We start from the raw sequence: 17724 nt of genomic DNA, 5'->3' as shown, positions 1-17724 counted from the left end.
CTTCTTACGTCCCCAACAGCAGCTCCAGCTGATATTTTATAGAGCTGCCAAATATCGAGGTGGCTGAATTATCTCCTAACTGTTGCTAATGTGTCATTCAGGGATAAACTTTCCCAGCTATAATGAAAAACTGAAAAAATTTAGTCCATTTTCTCACAATTATGTAACACTTTGGTCCAGTTTAGTGTGGCGCGACCCAGACACAGAATGAGAACATATTGTTTGTTCTGGTTGTTTTACGTTTTAAGTTTTCATCAGCCGTACTCGCAGCGTTTGCAGCTCTCCTTCTTCACCTCAAACACACTCAAAGATCTCCTGAAGCACAGAGGGACACTCAGCGCTGCTCCAAATATTAACTTCAAATTTACAGGTGTGACAGCAATCACTGTTGATTGATCTGCATGGATTACTTTATCAAGAAGGAATAAATAAAACCAAACATCTGTGCAGAAGAAAGATGCTACAGATGTGTCACTCACACACCTTGCCATAAGCTCCCTTTCCCAGCACTGTAAGGAGCTCGAAGCAGTCCGGTCCGACTCTCTCGCAGTCCCTGTTGACGCTTTTGCTGGTCAGCTCCACCTCCTCCGTCTGAACACTGGGAAGAGCAGAAGGAGACCAGTATGGGTACCAGCATCAGCATGCATTACCGTTATTTATTATATGCACCAGTAAACTTGTCTTACTTTTCTGGTTCTGCCAAAGTGAAGTCACACACGTCATCCTACAGACAGGAAACACCAAGACAAACAGGGTTAAACATAGCTGCAATATTTAAAAGGTACTTTTATAAAAACCCTTAATCAAAAAAAAAGATGTGATGGCTAAATTGTTAAGATTTTGGACTTTTAAAAGGCGTCACTGTTGGTCCAAACGGCACCAACAGTGACAAAGCAGAAAAATAACAGCTGTGACGTTACATCCATGAAGTCTGTGTATTGTGTTGCAGAGATATAAATGGGGCCAGGCATGTAATGCCCCTTAGCACCACAAGATGGTGAAAGCGTCCAACAAGAAATATAACATTACTCGGGGCTGTGAAACAGCAGCAAAAACATTAAAACTTATAACAAAACAGCTTAAATAAGCAGAATAAATATTTGGCTCAAAAAATAAAACACAAACATGTCAAAAGCAAACAAACTACACACTCTGGCAAAATGCTGCCACCTTGTGGTGAACATCTTCATGACAATTTTCTGAGGGATTTAATGGTGACCCATTCTGCTCATTTATTTATCTCAATCTGGGCTTAAGTGTAGTTCTTAGTTCATCCTCTGAAAAAAGCTGTTTTAGCCCCGCCCCTTTTAACTTTCTTCTGATTGGTTCCCCCTTGCAGCTGGTGGGTGGGGCTTCTATGAGATGACTGGAATTAAATCAGTCTGATTGGTGGATAACATTTCAACAAACAGCTGATCAGACAGGAGAAATAAAAGCTCCCTGTTAGCTATAAACAGGTTTGTGTTTCAGAATAAAATTCTAGTTAGTCTCACAAATTTAAAAGAATGTATTAAAGTTTCAAAACAAAGCCTTCAGTGAGTCACAGAAAGTTATTGGGAAGATCAGAATTACGTCAATCTCATCATTCAAACATGAAAATATAAAAAAGATAAACCTACATTATATATATATATTCAGCTACTTTAAAAAATTTATGCAAAATGTATACAATTTTAAATTCACCTTTACCTACATTTTATACTTTATAAAATATATATTAGATTAATATATTATTATTTCTATGTATACAGTATTTACAGGACAAAGTAAAGAAATGCAGAACTGGTCAAACAAAAACAAGAGTAATCTGCTCACATTCGTCTCACCCGACTTGGACATTAACCAATCAGCTCGTATTAAGGAGTATTTGATACAGACCTCCGTGTCACTGACGTCCTCGGTCTCCAAGTCGATGTCGAACACTCCTGCCATCCTGAAACAAAGAGTGCAGTCAGACAGTCACCTCACTGAGGAACGCGGGAGCAGCTTCAGCTCCTCTGGACCTTCATACACCCACAGCTACAGCTGAAACGTCGACAACAGCAGGTCTCAGGTCTGCTCTAACGGTGCGTTCATACCACACCTGAAGCCAAGAGTCACCTCACATCAATGCAGTTGCTTTGGAACTCAACGTTTCACCAACAGGACGAGAAGTAAAATCTGCAGTGGGAATGTGCATGAATTTGCCTTCTGCACATCAGTGTAGACTGACGGTTTATATGGAAATTAGGTTTACAGACTTTTATATTTGGAAAAGACTAGACCAGACATCCTAACAGCAGCACTGGGCGCTGTCCAGAGGTGCACGAGGAGACGACCTTGAAGGGGAGATCCGCCAAATTTAAATCAGATGTGTTTTTAATGTGAAAAGTCTCAAAACTACACTCAGCGTGATGGGAAATTTGATAAACATTATTCAAACAAAGCATTTCACACTGCGGTGCTTTGGTGGCTCTTACTGCACTGTAAATGCACTGAACCACAGACACCACAGGACACTACGGTCCCAGGTTCGAGTCCTACCTGTTTGTTAGTGAATTTTCTCCTATATCAGCTGTGGTACACTCAGAAAGGTTAACAGAAGAACCGTGAGGTCAAAATGCAGCTGTGATCCTTCATTTGAATGGCTTCTGAAAATGTGCTGAGTCAGCATGTAGTTAAAACACGGAATCAGCTGACTCAGGCCAAATACACACCTCCAGACTGTGTGAACACTCACGATTTAACGATTCGGACCACAACACGCTTGGTCTATAACCACAAACACCGTGTTTAGCACCTCATTATCACGGAGCGATCAGAATTGATCGCTGCAGCTGACCGGCTGACAGATGAAGGGAGCCTCCAGCAACCACGACACGGCGCAGCATCACTTTTAACACGTTAAAAGTGACACATTAACCGCTAATCTCAGTTTACGAACCCCCCGGTGCCAGAATTGCCGGGAAGCAGCTCACTTCCCTCCCAGTGTTGGCGGAATGAAACAAAGGTTAACGCGACGGAAGCGCGGAGCTTTCGCCGAGCTGATTTTACGCCCACAGACGGCCTTTAAAGTGTCGCTGCCTCCTGATAAATGTTGAGTCCAGCGTCACTGCGGTGACACGTCAGGCTGAGAGCAGGTTTGACAGGTAAATAAAAACAACGGTAGCCGGCTAAAGCTAACTAGCCTCACCTGTGGACGCTCCGTCATCCGGCGGATCCGCGGCTCTTCCTGTGCGGTGATTGTTTTCAAACAGCTTTATACACAAACAACTGTGGCTGTCATCGCTTTATCAGATTTTACTGAACTGAACACACACAGACAGAGAGAGAGAGCTGTTTGGCTTCCCCTCTTGCTCGGTGCTGCTCTTCTTCTACTGCTTTTTTTGTGTTTGTTAGTGGTTACTAGCCCACCTTGAAGAGCTTTACTGCCAACTACAGGACTGTAGTGGAAGAGCATCAGGAAGTCAGCGAGAAAGACCCTGCTATATATTTACTCTCACAGGTCACTTTATTAGGTACACCTGTTCAGCTGCTCATTAATGCAAAGATCTAAGCGGCCAACAACCCAGTGCTTTTAGACATGTAGATGAGTCAAGATGACCTGCTGAAGTTCAAATTGAGCATCAGAATGGGCAAGAAAGGTGATTTAAGCGACTTTGGTTGCTTCCAGCAGGATAACACACCATGTCACAAACCTCCAGTCATCTCAGACTGGTTTCTTGAATATGACGCTGAGTTCACTGTGCTCAAACAAAGAAACAAGACAGCTCTGAAGTCAAAAGAGGGTCCAAACCCAGTACTGGCAAGGTGTACCTAATAAAGTGACCGGTGAGTGTGCAGAGGTATTTAACGTGTGCATTTGTGATTTTTGTCTTCTTATCCTTGTGTGGGCGATTCTCCTTTTGTCCCAGTGAACTTCCTGTTATTTCAGCTGTTGTCTGGTAATCTTTCTTTTTGAGTTCCTGTGAAATTCACAAACATCTGAAAAAAATGAGAAAAAAATTCCTTTCGGCCACTTTCACCCAATCACTGGCTGTTTATCAGTCATCACTGTAGCTGCATCTGCTCTTAGTTTTCATCATGGTCCAGCCTGTGAATTTGTGGTGACCTGCAAGTTTCCACCTCGGGTGTTGTGTAGGCACCAAAATCCGGTAACCTGTTTCCTGGTATTACTCAGACTTTGTTTTGGAAGAAGTAACAGACGAGGATCATCTAAATGTCATTTTGAACTTACAGTGTGGTTTTTATTTATTTTTATTCTTTTGGCATAAAATTATTAAAAAGTTTAATTAATGAACATTTTAGAATTTCAGCTGAGGAAATAGCACAGGCCACAGGCATGTTTGTCTCTAGCAGAAACCATGAAAAGTCAGGGTACAAGCCGGCAGCTCAGCCCCGATCATATCATCACACAATTAATATATTAATATTTTAACTATAGTTAATAAATTACTTTTAGTGCCTTGAGTTTTATCCCACAATTTTTTTTTTTGAGAAAATGATTAATGGAATATGCTTCTTACAAACCTTTTCAGCTTTGACAATCACACACAAACATATTCAACTAAATAACAAATGATCAGATGTAAATAAGGTATATAAAGTGTTTGAGACCTAGTTCATTATAAGAGGAGTTTGGGGCGAATCCACAGTATAACACACAGCTTAGTGATGTGAAATCATCACCAGTGAATGTGGACTAAACAGAAGCAACTGTCGCATTTATATTTAATATGTTACCTGTTTGTTTTTCTCCCTTTCCTGCGGTCACGCTGCTCTCTCCTCTCTCTTTATCCTCGTCTCTTTCTGCTGTCATACAAAAGTACAAATATAACGATGAACCTGAGTTTACAACTCAGTAAAAGGCACAAATGGATCCACAATTATTTGCTGCTGCTGCCTTTGATATAAGAGTAACCCCCATCTGGCTGTTGTTGTTTTAGGAAAACACGTATATCCACCTATGGAAAAAAACACACACACACCCCCACCCCACCCCACACACACACACACACAACATTTCCAGTAAGTCAGGGCTGCTTCAATGTAAAAAACACTGAAGCCCAAGTTGACAGATTAAAAGCCAAACCAAATTAATGAGCTCCTCGGCTGCCCGCGCTGATGTGCCAGCAGGATACAAACTAGCATCAGTTAATAATCTGTAATCAGCTAATAATAATCTGATGTCAGCTGGTGAAAGGCCAGCCTGCACCGAAGATGAGTGCACTGTAACATGACGACATCCAAATACAGGACATTAAAACCAGTTTGTGATCTAACCTGAACCATCAGCAATACACAAATTAGCAAAATATAATATTAGAAGATGGTGTCGGAAAGTCATAGTGAAAAGCAATATTAATGCCACTTTTACTATAATATCCATCCATCCATCCATTCTCTTCTGCTTATCTGGGGCCGGGTCGAGGGGGCAGGAGACTAAGCAGAGAAGCCCAGGCTTCCCTCTCCCCAGCGACCTCCTCCAGCTCATCCGGAGGGACCCCAAGGCGTTCCCAGGCCAGCCGAGAGCTATAGTCTCCCCAGCATGTCTTGGGTCTACCATGGCGCCTCCTCTCGGTGGGATATGCCCAGAACACCTCACCCATGAGGCATCCTAATCAGATGCCCGAGCCACCTCAGCTGGCTCCTTTCAATGTGGCGGAGCAGCGGCTCTACTCTGAGCCCCTACCAGATGGCCGCACTCCTCACCTTATCTCTAAGGGAGAGGCCAGCCACCCTTCGAAGGAAACTCACTTCTGCCGCCTGTATTCAAGATCTTATTCTTTCAGTCACTACCCAAAGCTCGTGACCATAGGTGAGGGTAGGAATGTAGATCGACTGGTAAAGTGACAGCTTCGCTTTTACACTAAGCTCCCTCTTCACCACGACAGACTCGTCCAGCGTACGCATCACTGCAGAAGCAGCCCCGATCCGTCTGTCAATCTCCCACTTCCTTCTCCCGTCACTCGTGAACAAGACCCAGAGATACTTGAACTCCTCCACCTGGGGCAGGAACTCATCCCTGAGCTGGAGAGGGCACTCCACCCTTTTCTGGCTGAGGACCATGGCCTCAGACTCAGAGGTGCTGATTCTCATGCCAGCCGCTTCACACTCGGCTGCGAACCATCCCACTGCGAGCTGGAGGCCACCACCTGATGAAGCCAACAGGACCGCATCATCTGCAAAGAGCAGAGATGAGACTCTGAGGCCACCAAGGAAGAAGCCTTCCGCCACCTGGCTACGCCTAGAAATTCTGTCCATAAAAATTATGAACAGAATCGGTGACAAAGGGCAGCCCTGACGGAGTCCAACACCCACAGGAAACGAATCCGACTTATTACCGGCTATACGGACCAAGCTCTCACTGCGGTTGTACAAAGACTGAATGGCCCGCAACAATGGGCAAGACACCCCCTACTCCCAGAGGACCTCCCACAGGATGCCCCGAGGGACACGGTCGAATGCCTTCTCAGAGGCAACAAAGCACATGTTGGGCAAAATCCCACGCACACTCAAATATCCTTGAGAGGATAAACAGCTGGTCCGGTGTTCCACGACCAGGATGAAAACCACATTGTTCCTCCTGGATCCGAGGTTCGACTAACGTGCGGACCCTCCTTTCCAGCACCCTGGCATAGACCTTACCGGGGAGGCTGAGGAGGGTGATCCCCCGGAAGTTGGAGCACACCCTCTGGTCTCCCTTCTTAAAGATGGGGACCATCACCCCGGTCTGCCAATCCAATGGCACTGCCCCAGATCGCCACGCGATGTTGCAGAGGCGTGTCAACCAAGACAGCCCTACAACATCCAGAGCCTTCAGGAACTCAGGGCAAATCTCGTCCACCCCAGGGGCCCTGCCACCAAGAAGTTGTTTAACCACCTCAGTGACCTCACCCCCGGTGATGGGCGAGTCATCCCCCTTGTCCCCAGACTCTGCTTCCACTACAGAAGGCGTGTCAGTGGGATTCAGGAGGTCCTCGAAGTATTCCTTCCACCGTCCAACTATAGCCTCAGTTGAAGTCAGCAGCACCCCACCTGCACTATAATCCGAGAATCGGATGAGTGGAGCACCGCTTTCCCCTCCTGAGTCGCCTGATGGTTTGCCAGAATCGCTTCGATGCCGTCCGAAAGTCTTTTTCCATAGCCTCACCGAACTCCCACACCCAATTTTTTGCTTTGGCCACTGCCCGAGCTGCATTCCGCTTGGCCAGCCAATACCTGTCAGCTGCCTCCGGAGTCCCAAAGGCTAACCAAGCCCGATAGGACTCCTTCTTCAGCTTAATGGCACCCTTCACCTCCGATGACCACCATCTGGTTCGGGGGTTACCACCACGACAGGCACCAACCACCTTGCAGCCACAGTTCTGAGCAGCAGCCTCAATGATGGAGGCACGGAACATGGTCCATTCGGACTCAATGTCCTCAGCCTCCCTCAGAATGCTGTCGAAGTTCTGCCGGAGGTGGGAGTTAAACATCTCGCAGACTGGGGCTTCTGCCAGGTGTTCCCAGCGCATCCTCACAATACGTTTAGGTGCGCCAGGTCTGTCCAGCATCTTTCCCCACCACCTGATCCAACTCACCACCAGGTGGTGATCAGTTGTCAGCTCAGCTCCTCTCTTCACCCAAGTGTCCAGAACATACGGCCGCAGATCTGGTGATGCAATTACAAAATCGATCATCGACCTGCGACCTAGGGTGTCCTGGTGCCATGTGCACTTATGGACATCCTTATGTTCGGACATGGTGTTCGTTATGGACAAACTGTGTTTTGCACAGAAGTCCAATAACCCCTTAACTGGCAGCAAAAAAAATCACCTGAAACAACTACATAACACCCTCTGGTTATTATTGGCTCTGAACAACCCATTTCATAGCCTATTAACTGGCCGCGTCTGGTCCGCGGGCCGAATGAAGTGCATTTATATGGCAGGCTAGACCCGCCCATTTTGATTGACACCTCATTCGGCCAATCATGTTAAGAAATGGGTTTCCCAGAGCCAATAATGCTCAGAGGGTGTCGCGTAGCTTTGTCAGGTGATTTGGTGCAGCCAGTTACATGATTGGCCGAATGACGTGTCAATAAAAATGGGAGGGTCTAGCCTGCCATATAAAAGGGACTACAAACGGCCGTCACCAGGCCCTGGCCAGTTAAGGGGATAACAAAACACCATTTGGGTTCAGATCAGGCAGGCCGTTCCTCCCAATCACGCCCCTTCCAGGTCTCACTGTCATTGCCCACGTGAGCGCTGAAGTCTCCCAGCAAGACGATGGAGTCACTGGACGGAGCAGCTTCGAGCACCCTGCCCAGCGACTCTAAAAACGGTGGGTACTCTGAACTGTCATTCGGCGCACAAGCGCAAACAGTCAGGATCCGTTTCCCGGCCCAAAGGTGCAGGGAAACAACCCTCTTGTCCACCGGTGAAAACTCAGACATACAGGCAGCAAGCCAGGGGGATACAAGAATACCCACCCCAGCTCGCCACCTCTCACTGAGGGCAACTCCAGACTGGAACAGAGTCCAGCCCTTCTCCAGGAGACTGGTTCCAGAGCCCAGGCCATCCGTTGAGGTGAGCCCAACTATATCTAGCTGGTATCTCTCAACCTCACGCACTAGCTCAGGCTCCTTCCGCACCAGAGAGGTGACATTCCATGTCCCAATAGCCAGTCTCGATAGCCGGGGATCGGTCCGCCAGGGCCTCCGCCCTTGGCCACTGCCCAACACACATTGCACCCGACCCCTGTGTGTGTGTGTGTGTCGGACTATAGGGTCTGCAGAGAGTAAGTTTAGGGGTGCCTGAGCATCTCTAAGAAGGGTCTAAACTTGTCTGCAGGTACAAGCAAGTTAAATTTAAGACGTTCTTTTTAATTCTTCTTTTAATTTAGTTTTAATCCTGTGGGAAAACACCTTATCCTCAGCCAGAGCCAGCTCAAACAATAATCTGACTCTGTTCTGTTCTTATTTTTGAGTTTGGGCTTCCTGTTTTGTTCTCATTATGAATTTATTCATGTCAGGCTTCAGCATCGAAGTATTTTTCATTTGGCTCTTATTTTGTTTTTTTCGTTCCAGTGAAGTTGAGTTTTAAGTTTTCTGAAGTTGAGTTCTGTTTCCCATTTTTGACTCTTTATATTTAGCCTACCCAGCGTTTCCCTGCCTGTTCCTCCCTCTTTGTCTCATTTCCCCGTTTCTGTTACATTTAGTGTGAAACTTTTCAGCTCAATCACTCAGACTTTATTCATACCAACCCTTTCAAGCAGGATAAAAGCCACAAAATCATATTTTTTTTAATCTGGAAACACACTGGGAGGCGGGGGGGCGAGGAAAACAAATCCAAATGAGGTCAGGAAAAAGACAAAGAAAGAATCAAGAAGTTGAAACATAAGGAACTCCACGCGGTGGGACTATCTGGACCATTTGAATACAAAATACAAGAAACTAGAGAGTGGCAGACAGGAGGTATGTGTACTGGGGAGTGTGATTGGCTAAAAGGTGTGAGAGACAACACAGGTGAGCTTAATCATGGCCAGGCAGGAAATAAAACTTACAATAGTGTAAACAGACCAAGAACTACAAAATAAAACCCATCAAGTTCAAAGCAGTGGCAGTTTCTCCTCAGGCTAAGGCAGTGTTTCTAAAACTGTGGGGCGTGCCCCACTGGTGGGGCAGGGTCATGACAGGTGCAGCACAAACTACCTGGAAGAATTTAGATTTAGAATAGATATAGCAACTTTTCAGATTTGGTGAAGGACCCAACATGAGCCATACATTTTAGATCTGAGTCAAAGGTCACTCCTAGCTTTCCTGCTTGAGGGAGAAATCAGCTCAGCTCCATCCACACATTTAAAAGTTAATCCAGCTGTTCTGGGTCATCAGGATCATAAGCTACCATACCATACCATACCATACCATTCACCCCTACCATACCATACCATTCACCCCTACCATACCATACCATTCACCCCTACATACCTTGCCAGTCTCTCAGGTCAGCAGACCAGCTGCTCTTGGAGGTACCAAGATCAAGAAGGAAGCTCAGAAGGGACAGGGCTTTCTCTGTTGTTGGTCCTAAGTTATGGAATGACTTGCCTTTGCAGGTTAGAGCGGCCCCTTCACTGTCCACTTTTAAAGTTCGTCTTAAAACCCATCTTTTTTCCTTGGCTTTTAACTCCAGCGGGATCTAGTTTTAAACTGTTTTTTTTTTTTTTTTTTTTTTTTAACCTGAAAGAGTTATTAAATTGTTATTTATTTGTGTTTTAATGTACAGCACTTTGTGTCAGCTGTGGTTGTTTTAAAGTGCTTTATAAATAAAGATGGTATGGTATCATAAGCTACATCCAATTTTAGTTTTTTTTTTTTTTTATAGTGCATAAACCATGCGGGCAGCATGGTGGCGTGGTGGTTAGTGCCATCTAGAAGGTCCTGGGTTCAATTCCACCTTGACCCGGGGAGAGTTTGCATGCCCTCCCGGTGTCTGTGTGGGTTTCCTCCCACAGTCCAAAGACATGCAGGGTTAGGTTAACTGGTGATTCTAAATTGCCCAAAGGTGTGACTGTGAATGGTTGTCTGTCTCTCTGTGTTGGCCCTGTGACAGGCTGGTGACCTGTACAGGTGTACCCTGCCTCTCAGCCTATGTCAGCTGGGATAGGCTCCAGCCCCCCTTTGACCCTGAACAGGATAAGAGGATGAATAAAGGGATGTAAAGAATGATTTATTTATTTTTTTATGAAACCACCAAAGAGTCCCAGTGAAAGGTCAATGATTGGTCAACTCATCAACTGATCACCAGACCTTGACTCCAGCTTCACAACTGTGTAGGTTTGTTGATTTATTTTTTAGAGGTTTCTAGTACTGACTGATTGTAATAAGCATTGACAGCTGTGGTAATCTATGATGGCATGTCTCATTATTTTCATAAACCAGATAGATAGATAGATAGATTGTTTTCCTCACTTTAAGTTCATTTTTCTGGTTCTGCTCACAGAGTTTCACTTGAATAACATATTAAATGCCTTAGTTTTTGTAGCAGAGTCTTTTTAAAGTGTCTTATTAGGACTTTTACTTAAATAAAGGATCTGGATGCTTCCTCTCCAGCTGATTTAAAATTATAAATTATAGCTCACACTAAACGGTAAACAGCACGACTTTAAAACTTTTTTGAATGAGTAAAAGCAAAAGAGTGAAGATTTTAGTAAATCCAGGAGCATGTTGGGAACTTTGTTTACCCTCCTCTGCAGCTTTGTCGGGAAGCCGTTTCACTTTTGCTGTTACACACAAACATAATATAGGTGCTGTAAAAAGCAGGATATTTTAGTCACTGTCACTCTCATTGTGATTTTATTGTTTTTAATTGGAAAAAGAAGAAATGTATAAGTTTTTCCTTTTCTATGTGACAAATCAGTTTGTATGGGGTGAATTAAACTTCCCAACAATGTTTTTAAGTTTAATAAAGCAGGTGTCCCTGACTCAGACTCAGACCTGCAGCGTACCGTAGATGGACTGCAGATTCAGTCTGGCTCAGCAGGCCCCATCTTTCTGCTGCTGTGGCTCCAAATGCCATTAAAACATCTCGGCTTCTTTTTAAAGAACAGTTAATAATTTTATTCTGACACCATCTCTTATTTCCTGTATTGCCAGGTGTGACTCATAATAGAAAAAAATAAACCTGCACAACTTAAAAAAGAAAAAAATCCCCATCCGACCGACTTCCACATAAGTCAGTGAAAAAAAAGCAAATCCAACCTAGAAAAGGTCTAACTGTCGTATCAGACCACGAAGTGCTCACTGAACCTTTGGTTTGTTTGGTTTTATGCTTTATGGCGTCCTTTATTCCTCACGCTGAGGCCGCTTTGCTGCTTTGTGGTTTTCAGAATACCTGTTTATTCTGTGGGTTTAACTTCCTCTGATGTCACACTGCTGCTGCTGCTGCTGCTGCTCAAAAGGTTTAATTTTGAGATTCGGGACTATTTATTATCATCATGCAAGCAAAACAAAATTACACCCTCACATGATGCATAACAGTTAAATAACAGATAAATGGACTGATGTATAAGAAGTATATAATGTAAGAAGTATATGCATATATATACACACGCCTACATCTGTATGTAGGTACATGTAGGATGCAAACAGTAGGATTGGCAGGAGGATGCTGCACATTAGTACTGAACATGAGTTATTTACAGACTATAAAAGTGATGCTTATAAGAGTGTGTGTGTGTGTCTGTGTGTGTCTGAGGATGTAAACATGCAGAACTAGAATACTGTAGTTTTTATTTGTGTACTAGTATCCTATAATGTAGTTCCACATGCTTTACAGAGCAATAAAATTACAAATCAGACAGTAGAAACATAATAAAAAAAATAGTTTGCAGTCATTAACGAGACTCTGATGAGAAGGTAACATTTCCAGCTGTCCCCGGATCCCCGCAGGTCTTACAGTCAGATGATGGAAACACGGCTCAAAGCTGAAGTGAAAGTGGTTAAAGGTAAGAAAATATAGAAGCAAGCTTTTAGTGGAAACAGTAGCTTGGCAGATGGAAAGGAAGTGGTCTGTTAGACCCTCACATCGCCGCCCTCACAAACAAGAAAAACAGATTGCTCGATGAGTCCTCACTGGATTAAAATGACTCTTACGGGTGAGTGATAAATATGCCCTGTGGTGTATCAGAGCTCTGCTTTAGGAAGAGAGAAGTTTTAATTGTATGAATTTCACCTTGCAGCAGGTTAAAGTCGAGCCGGATGGACAAACACAGACAGGAGAGAGTGTTGTGACTTCAGTGGTGTAAAATATACTTGTTTGGTTGGTTGTGGTGGGGGGAGCTGGACAGCTCGGTTTCATTTGGCTTTTGGAGTATTTCAAAGGTTAAAAAGTAACAACTGCAAAAATGCCCACAAGAAGAAAGCTTTGAATATTTCCTTGAATTGGTGATTTTGGGGTTGTGAGGCAGGAAGAAGTCAGATTGCTCTGCAGTTCTTAAAGAAATATCACGCATTACGCATTACAGATTGAACTTGTTATTAAGCTAATCCGGTGTCCCTCTGATCCACTTTAGAACTGATCACGTCGGGGTTGTGGATGCTGCTCGTGTCTGCTGCTGAGGTCCAACACGTCCGGCTGGGTTCAGCAGCCAGTGTGGGCTGTAACCTCTCCTATCTTTACGACACGACGTGGCTTAAGCACCATCCAGATCAGCCACCCACCGTGATCTTCTCCGCCAGCCTCAGAGAGGGACGACCCATCCAAGGTGACAGATGATCCTACTTAAATGTGGAAACAGCAAAACACTGTAATTCAAACTGCAAAGCAGACGACTGATAACTTCCACTTACTGTTTTTCAGGCTTTCAGCTCAACGGTCGTTACACGGTGAACTTGGTGAACCGGTCTCTGGTACTGCTGATCTCTGGGGTTGAGGAGAGAGACCTGGGCCTGTACTACTGCATTTCCTACGTAAACTCAGATTTAAAGATCGGGGAAGGAACCGATCTTCAGGGTAAGAGTATCAGTATTGATTTCCCTTCTTTCCTTCAGTTAGTTCACAGTTGTTGTTCTTCTCATAAGTGAGAATATTTTATTTCATTCAAATCTTTAAATAAATCAGATTTAAAAAATTCTTTCTCACGAACTTGAAACGTTTGCTGGGATTTCAGTCTGCCAGAGACGGATCCATGAACAAGTTTTTTTTAGAAAGATGTCGAGTCAAGAGCAGCAACATTTTGGCAATAATCCTAAAAAAGTGTTCACTCGTCTGCCTTCACACACACATGAACCTGAGTAACATCATTCTTAATCCAGAGGGTTTAATATGATGTGGGCCCACCCTCTGCAGCTATAACAGCTTCAGCTCTTCTGGGAAGGCTTTCCACAGGTTTAGGAGTGTTTATGGGAATTTCTGACCATTCTTCCAGAAGCACATCTGTGAGGTCAGACACTGATGTTGGAGGGAAGGCCTGGCTCACAGTCTCCACTCTGATTCATCCCAAAGGTGTTCTATCAGGCTGAGGTCAGGACTCTGTGCAGGCCAGTCAAGTTCTTCCACACCAAACTGGCTCATCCATGTCTTTATGGAGCTGCTTTGTGCACTGGTGTGCAGTCATGTTGGAACAGGAAGGGGCCATCCCCAAACTGTTCCCACAGAGTTGGGAGCATCAAATTGTCCCAAATGTCTTGGTATGCTGAAGCATTAAGAGTTCCTTTCACTGGAACTAAGGGGCGGAGCCAACTCTTGAAAAACACCCCACACCATAACCCCCCCTCCACCAAACTTTACACAATGCAGTCAGACAGGTACCGTTCCCCTGGCAACCACCAAACCCAGACTCCTCCATCAGATTGGCAGATGGAGAAGTGTGATTCATCCCTTCAGAGAACACGTCTCCACTGCTCTAGAGTCCAGTGGCGGCGTGCTTTACACCACTGCATCAACGCTCTGCACTGAGCTTGGTGATGGAAGGCTTGGATGCAGCTGGAGCCTTACATCATGGAAACCCATTCATGAAGCTCTCACTGTTCTTGAGCTGATCTGAAGGCCACATGAAGGTTGGAGGTCTGTAGTGATTGACTGCAGAAAGTTGGTGACCTCTGTGCACTATGACCCTCAGCATCCTCTGACCCCACTCTGTGATTTTACGTGGCCTACCACTTCATGGCTGAGTCGTTCCCAATCGCTTCCACTTCCACTAACAGCTGACTGTGGAATATTTAGCAGTGACTGGACTTGTTGAACAGGTATCATCCTATCACGGTACCACACTGGAACTCAGTGAGCTCCTGAGAGCGACCCATTCTTTCACTGATGTTTGTAGAAGCAGTCTGCATGCCTAGGTGTTATGCATAATGAGTGAATACTTTTGGGAATATAGCATATCTTCAGTGGCGGTTTCTGATATGGGCGACATGGGCAGCCGCCCAGGGCGGCATTTCATCTAGGGCGGCATGACCGCCCCCCTCCCCCCAACGCATTGCGATCGCCGCAGCAACGCCTACCGCACTGCTCCACTTGTGGGATAATGGGCGCCCTCTGCTTGCTGTGTATTGCATGTAGCTTTCTGCCATGGTCAGACAGGTTGTAACAGAAGAAAAAGGGCAGGCGGGGGATTCTCTGTCTCGCTGTCACTGCTTCACTCGATTGTCACACACACAGCGCTGCCCCGCCCCCTTCTCCTCTCAGCCTGGGGTGCGAGTCGAGTGAAGCAGTGATGGCGTGAGAGTGAGACTGTCAGCCGGGTTCATTCATTCATGCCTGTACAGTTTGGGCCTGGTTACAGCCAACAGTAACCGCTGAATTATAAATAAAGGCGACTTTTGCTGGCAGTCTCTCGCCAAACCTTTCATCCTCACGGACACTGCCATATCAAGATTAACGCGAAGTGTATGTCCTAATATTGAAAAGTTTTGCGAGATCTCGCAAAAGTAACTCAGGATCTCGCAAAACTTTTGCGAGATATGCAAAACTGACTCTTTTTTTTTTTTTTTTCCTCCCATGTTCCACAGAATGAATCTGTGCGTCTAATAAAATTAGATGCACACAACTGATAGAACACAAAGCCAATTTCATTTATAATACTGTAAATATGGTCATTAAATCACAGTATTTGTGTGAACCCGAATCCTGATAAAAAAAATAACACAAATACGAATCTAGACAGTTTGGACAAATGTTGGTGGATGGCGCAGTGTTGCCAGATTGGGCAGCTTGTGAACACATTGGGGTGGAATATTATATAGATATTTCTATATAATTATAAAATTATATAGATATATAATTTTACAATAAAAACTTCCTAAAAACCTACCAAATATGGTGAAAAGCAGCCAAAATTTTAACAAGTTACCCAAAGCTTGTATATTTAAATATATATCACACCTGGTGCTATTAACATGAGTTTCAGTGGAGGTTTTGTTGTGTTGGGCTGGCAACTGTCAGTCAGATCTGACAACCCTGGGGATGGGCGGTGGTGGTGGCGAATTGTGGCAGATGGAAAGGAAAAGGTCAAAGCCATCAGGTGCACAGTTTAGGAAAAAGAGAAAAGAAGAAGAGGAGAAACAAGCAAAGATAAAGGTAAGCAGAAGCTGTGTAATATTTCAGTTTCTTCCATGTTTTTTCAAATAAAAATTTAAAAGAAGGCCCTGTGACAGGCTGGCGACCTGTTCAGGGTGTACCCTGCCTCTCGCCCTATGACAGCTGGGATAGGCTCCAGCCCCCCCGCGACCCTGACCAGGATAAGCGGAAGCGAATGGATGGATGGATGGAAATTTAAAAGAAATTCTGAGTGTGCCTGTGATGGTGGGGGGACCTTCTGTTAAAGCCTGTCTGTCAGACCATGGCAGAAAGCTACATACACCACACAGCAGTCGCTCATTACCCCCCCAAGTGTAGTAGTGCGGCGATCGCTATTGTGTGTGTGTGTGTGTGTGTGGGGGGGGGGGGGGGGGTGGGGGGGGGGGGGGGGGGGCGGGGATGCTCGCCCAGGGCGCCAAACAGGCTAGGACCGCCACTGCATATCTTGGTAATCCTCGAGGGGTTTGAAGCTCAATTTAAAGTCTAAAGCAGGGGTGTCAAACAGGTGGCCCGGGGCCCAGAACCGGTGCTTTAACTGTATTTACATCAGTTTTATGGTCTTCAGACAACACCACAGAAAGAGAGAAACCATTATGATAGAAAAGGAGTTTTTTAATTGTTAGTATTTCCTCTTTTTTTTCAGTTAAAAGTATAAAATATATTTAATAATATAAAATACTATTTTATATTATTTATAATATAATAATAATAATAATAATAAATATATTTTTATAACAATATAAAATATTATTAATATATATTTATTCTTTATTATTTTATATTATTACATTAAATGTCCAATTCATCTAAATGAACAGAGAATTTCAGTTTTTTTCATTACAGGATGAAGTCTGGGTAATGAGTCACATTTCCTAATTAATCTTTAAGCCCACAGAGCCGTGCTGATGGTTTCTTTGATTTATTACAGCTGCATTTCTTTCTAATGTAGAAAAACACACATATATATAGATAGATAGATAGATACAGTCCCGTCGCCAGATCTCAGTCTTAAGGGGGGCTTATGAAATCCAACAGGGGGGCACCACTATTATTAGCTTGATTAGTGATCTGGCTTGGGTGGGCGGGCCCAAGCGTATCAGTGGGCGGGCACGGTCCCCTAGGGCCCGCCCATAGCGACAGGTCTGGATAGATAGATAAAGATATAAAGACGTATTGTTGGCACTGCCCCTTTGTTTTTAAGGCATCTCAGGGATTAAATGTTAAACTCCTTTCCACTGAAAGAAAGTGGAGCCATCAGGACTGTTAGGACTGTTTCACCCTGAGCTTCGTGCTGTCTGTTTCTCTTCAGTTTCAGATTTATCTCAGTCTCTTTTTAACCGGCTGTACTGCGCGGTCGTGGGTTTCAGCTTGGTGATTATGGTTCTGGCTGTTTGTGTCACCCACTGGAAAACTCGGTCCAAGAAGACAAAGAAGACCGCCAGCAGGACCAGATACTGACCTCACCCACAAAGACTACACCAGACTCAAACAGTACCTCTGATGGCAGCAGCAGACGTTTTACATCCACTGTTACATCCACTACATGGATTCATTGTTTCCATGTTGCATTTCTGTAAATTCAATCTCCACATCTGTGCTTATGTTTTGTGTATAAAGTACAGCCTCTCTTTGTTTTTCTGTTTAGATTTTTATTTATTGCATTCTTATGTTGCTCCGCTAAATG

The 17724-nt window shown here is 44.6% G+C and overlaps 1 protein-coding gene and 1 gene segment (V, D, J or C); one reads left to right on the top strand and one right to left on the bottom strand.

Moving 5' to 3' along the window:
* The window catches only part of LOC115801189 (ribosomal protein S6 kinase beta-2-like), a 17312-nt gene extending 13971 nt beyond the window's left edge, over nucleotides 1–3341 (bottom strand). Inside the window, exons 1-4 of the mRNA XM_030758972.1 lie at nucleotides 3173–3341; nucleotides 1879–1933; nucleotides 687–724; nucleotides 484–598 (exon numbers count right to left, since the gene is read on the bottom strand). Coding sequence (XP_030614832.1) covers nucleotides 484–598; nucleotides 687–724; nucleotides 1879–1932 — 207 coding nt within the window. The 5' untranslated portion in view covers nucleotide 1933; nucleotides 3173–3341. The remainder of the gene's footprint in view (nucleotides 1–483; nucleotides 599–686; nucleotides 725–1878; nucleotides 1934–3172) is intronic.
* LOC115801274 (Ig kappa chain V-V region T1-like) lies at nucleotides 2678–17724 on the top strand. The segment is given in 4 exon segments: nucleotides 2678–3128; nucleotides 13033–13224; nucleotides 13320–13472; nucleotides 17350–17724. Coding segments are annotated over 3 exon segments (471 nt in total).

This window comes from Archocentrus centrarchus, chromosome 1, assembly GCF_007364275.1.
Source record: "Archocentrus centrarchus isolate MPI-CPG fArcCen1 chromosome 1, fArcCen1, whole genome shotgun sequence".
NCBI classification, from domain to species: domain Eukaryota; kingdom Metazoa; phylum Chordata; class Actinopteri; order Cichliformes; family Cichlidae; genus Archocentrus; species Archocentrus centrarchus.
Note: the sequence above shows the minus strand (reverse complement) of the source record. Positions and strands in the feature narration are given on the sequence as shown.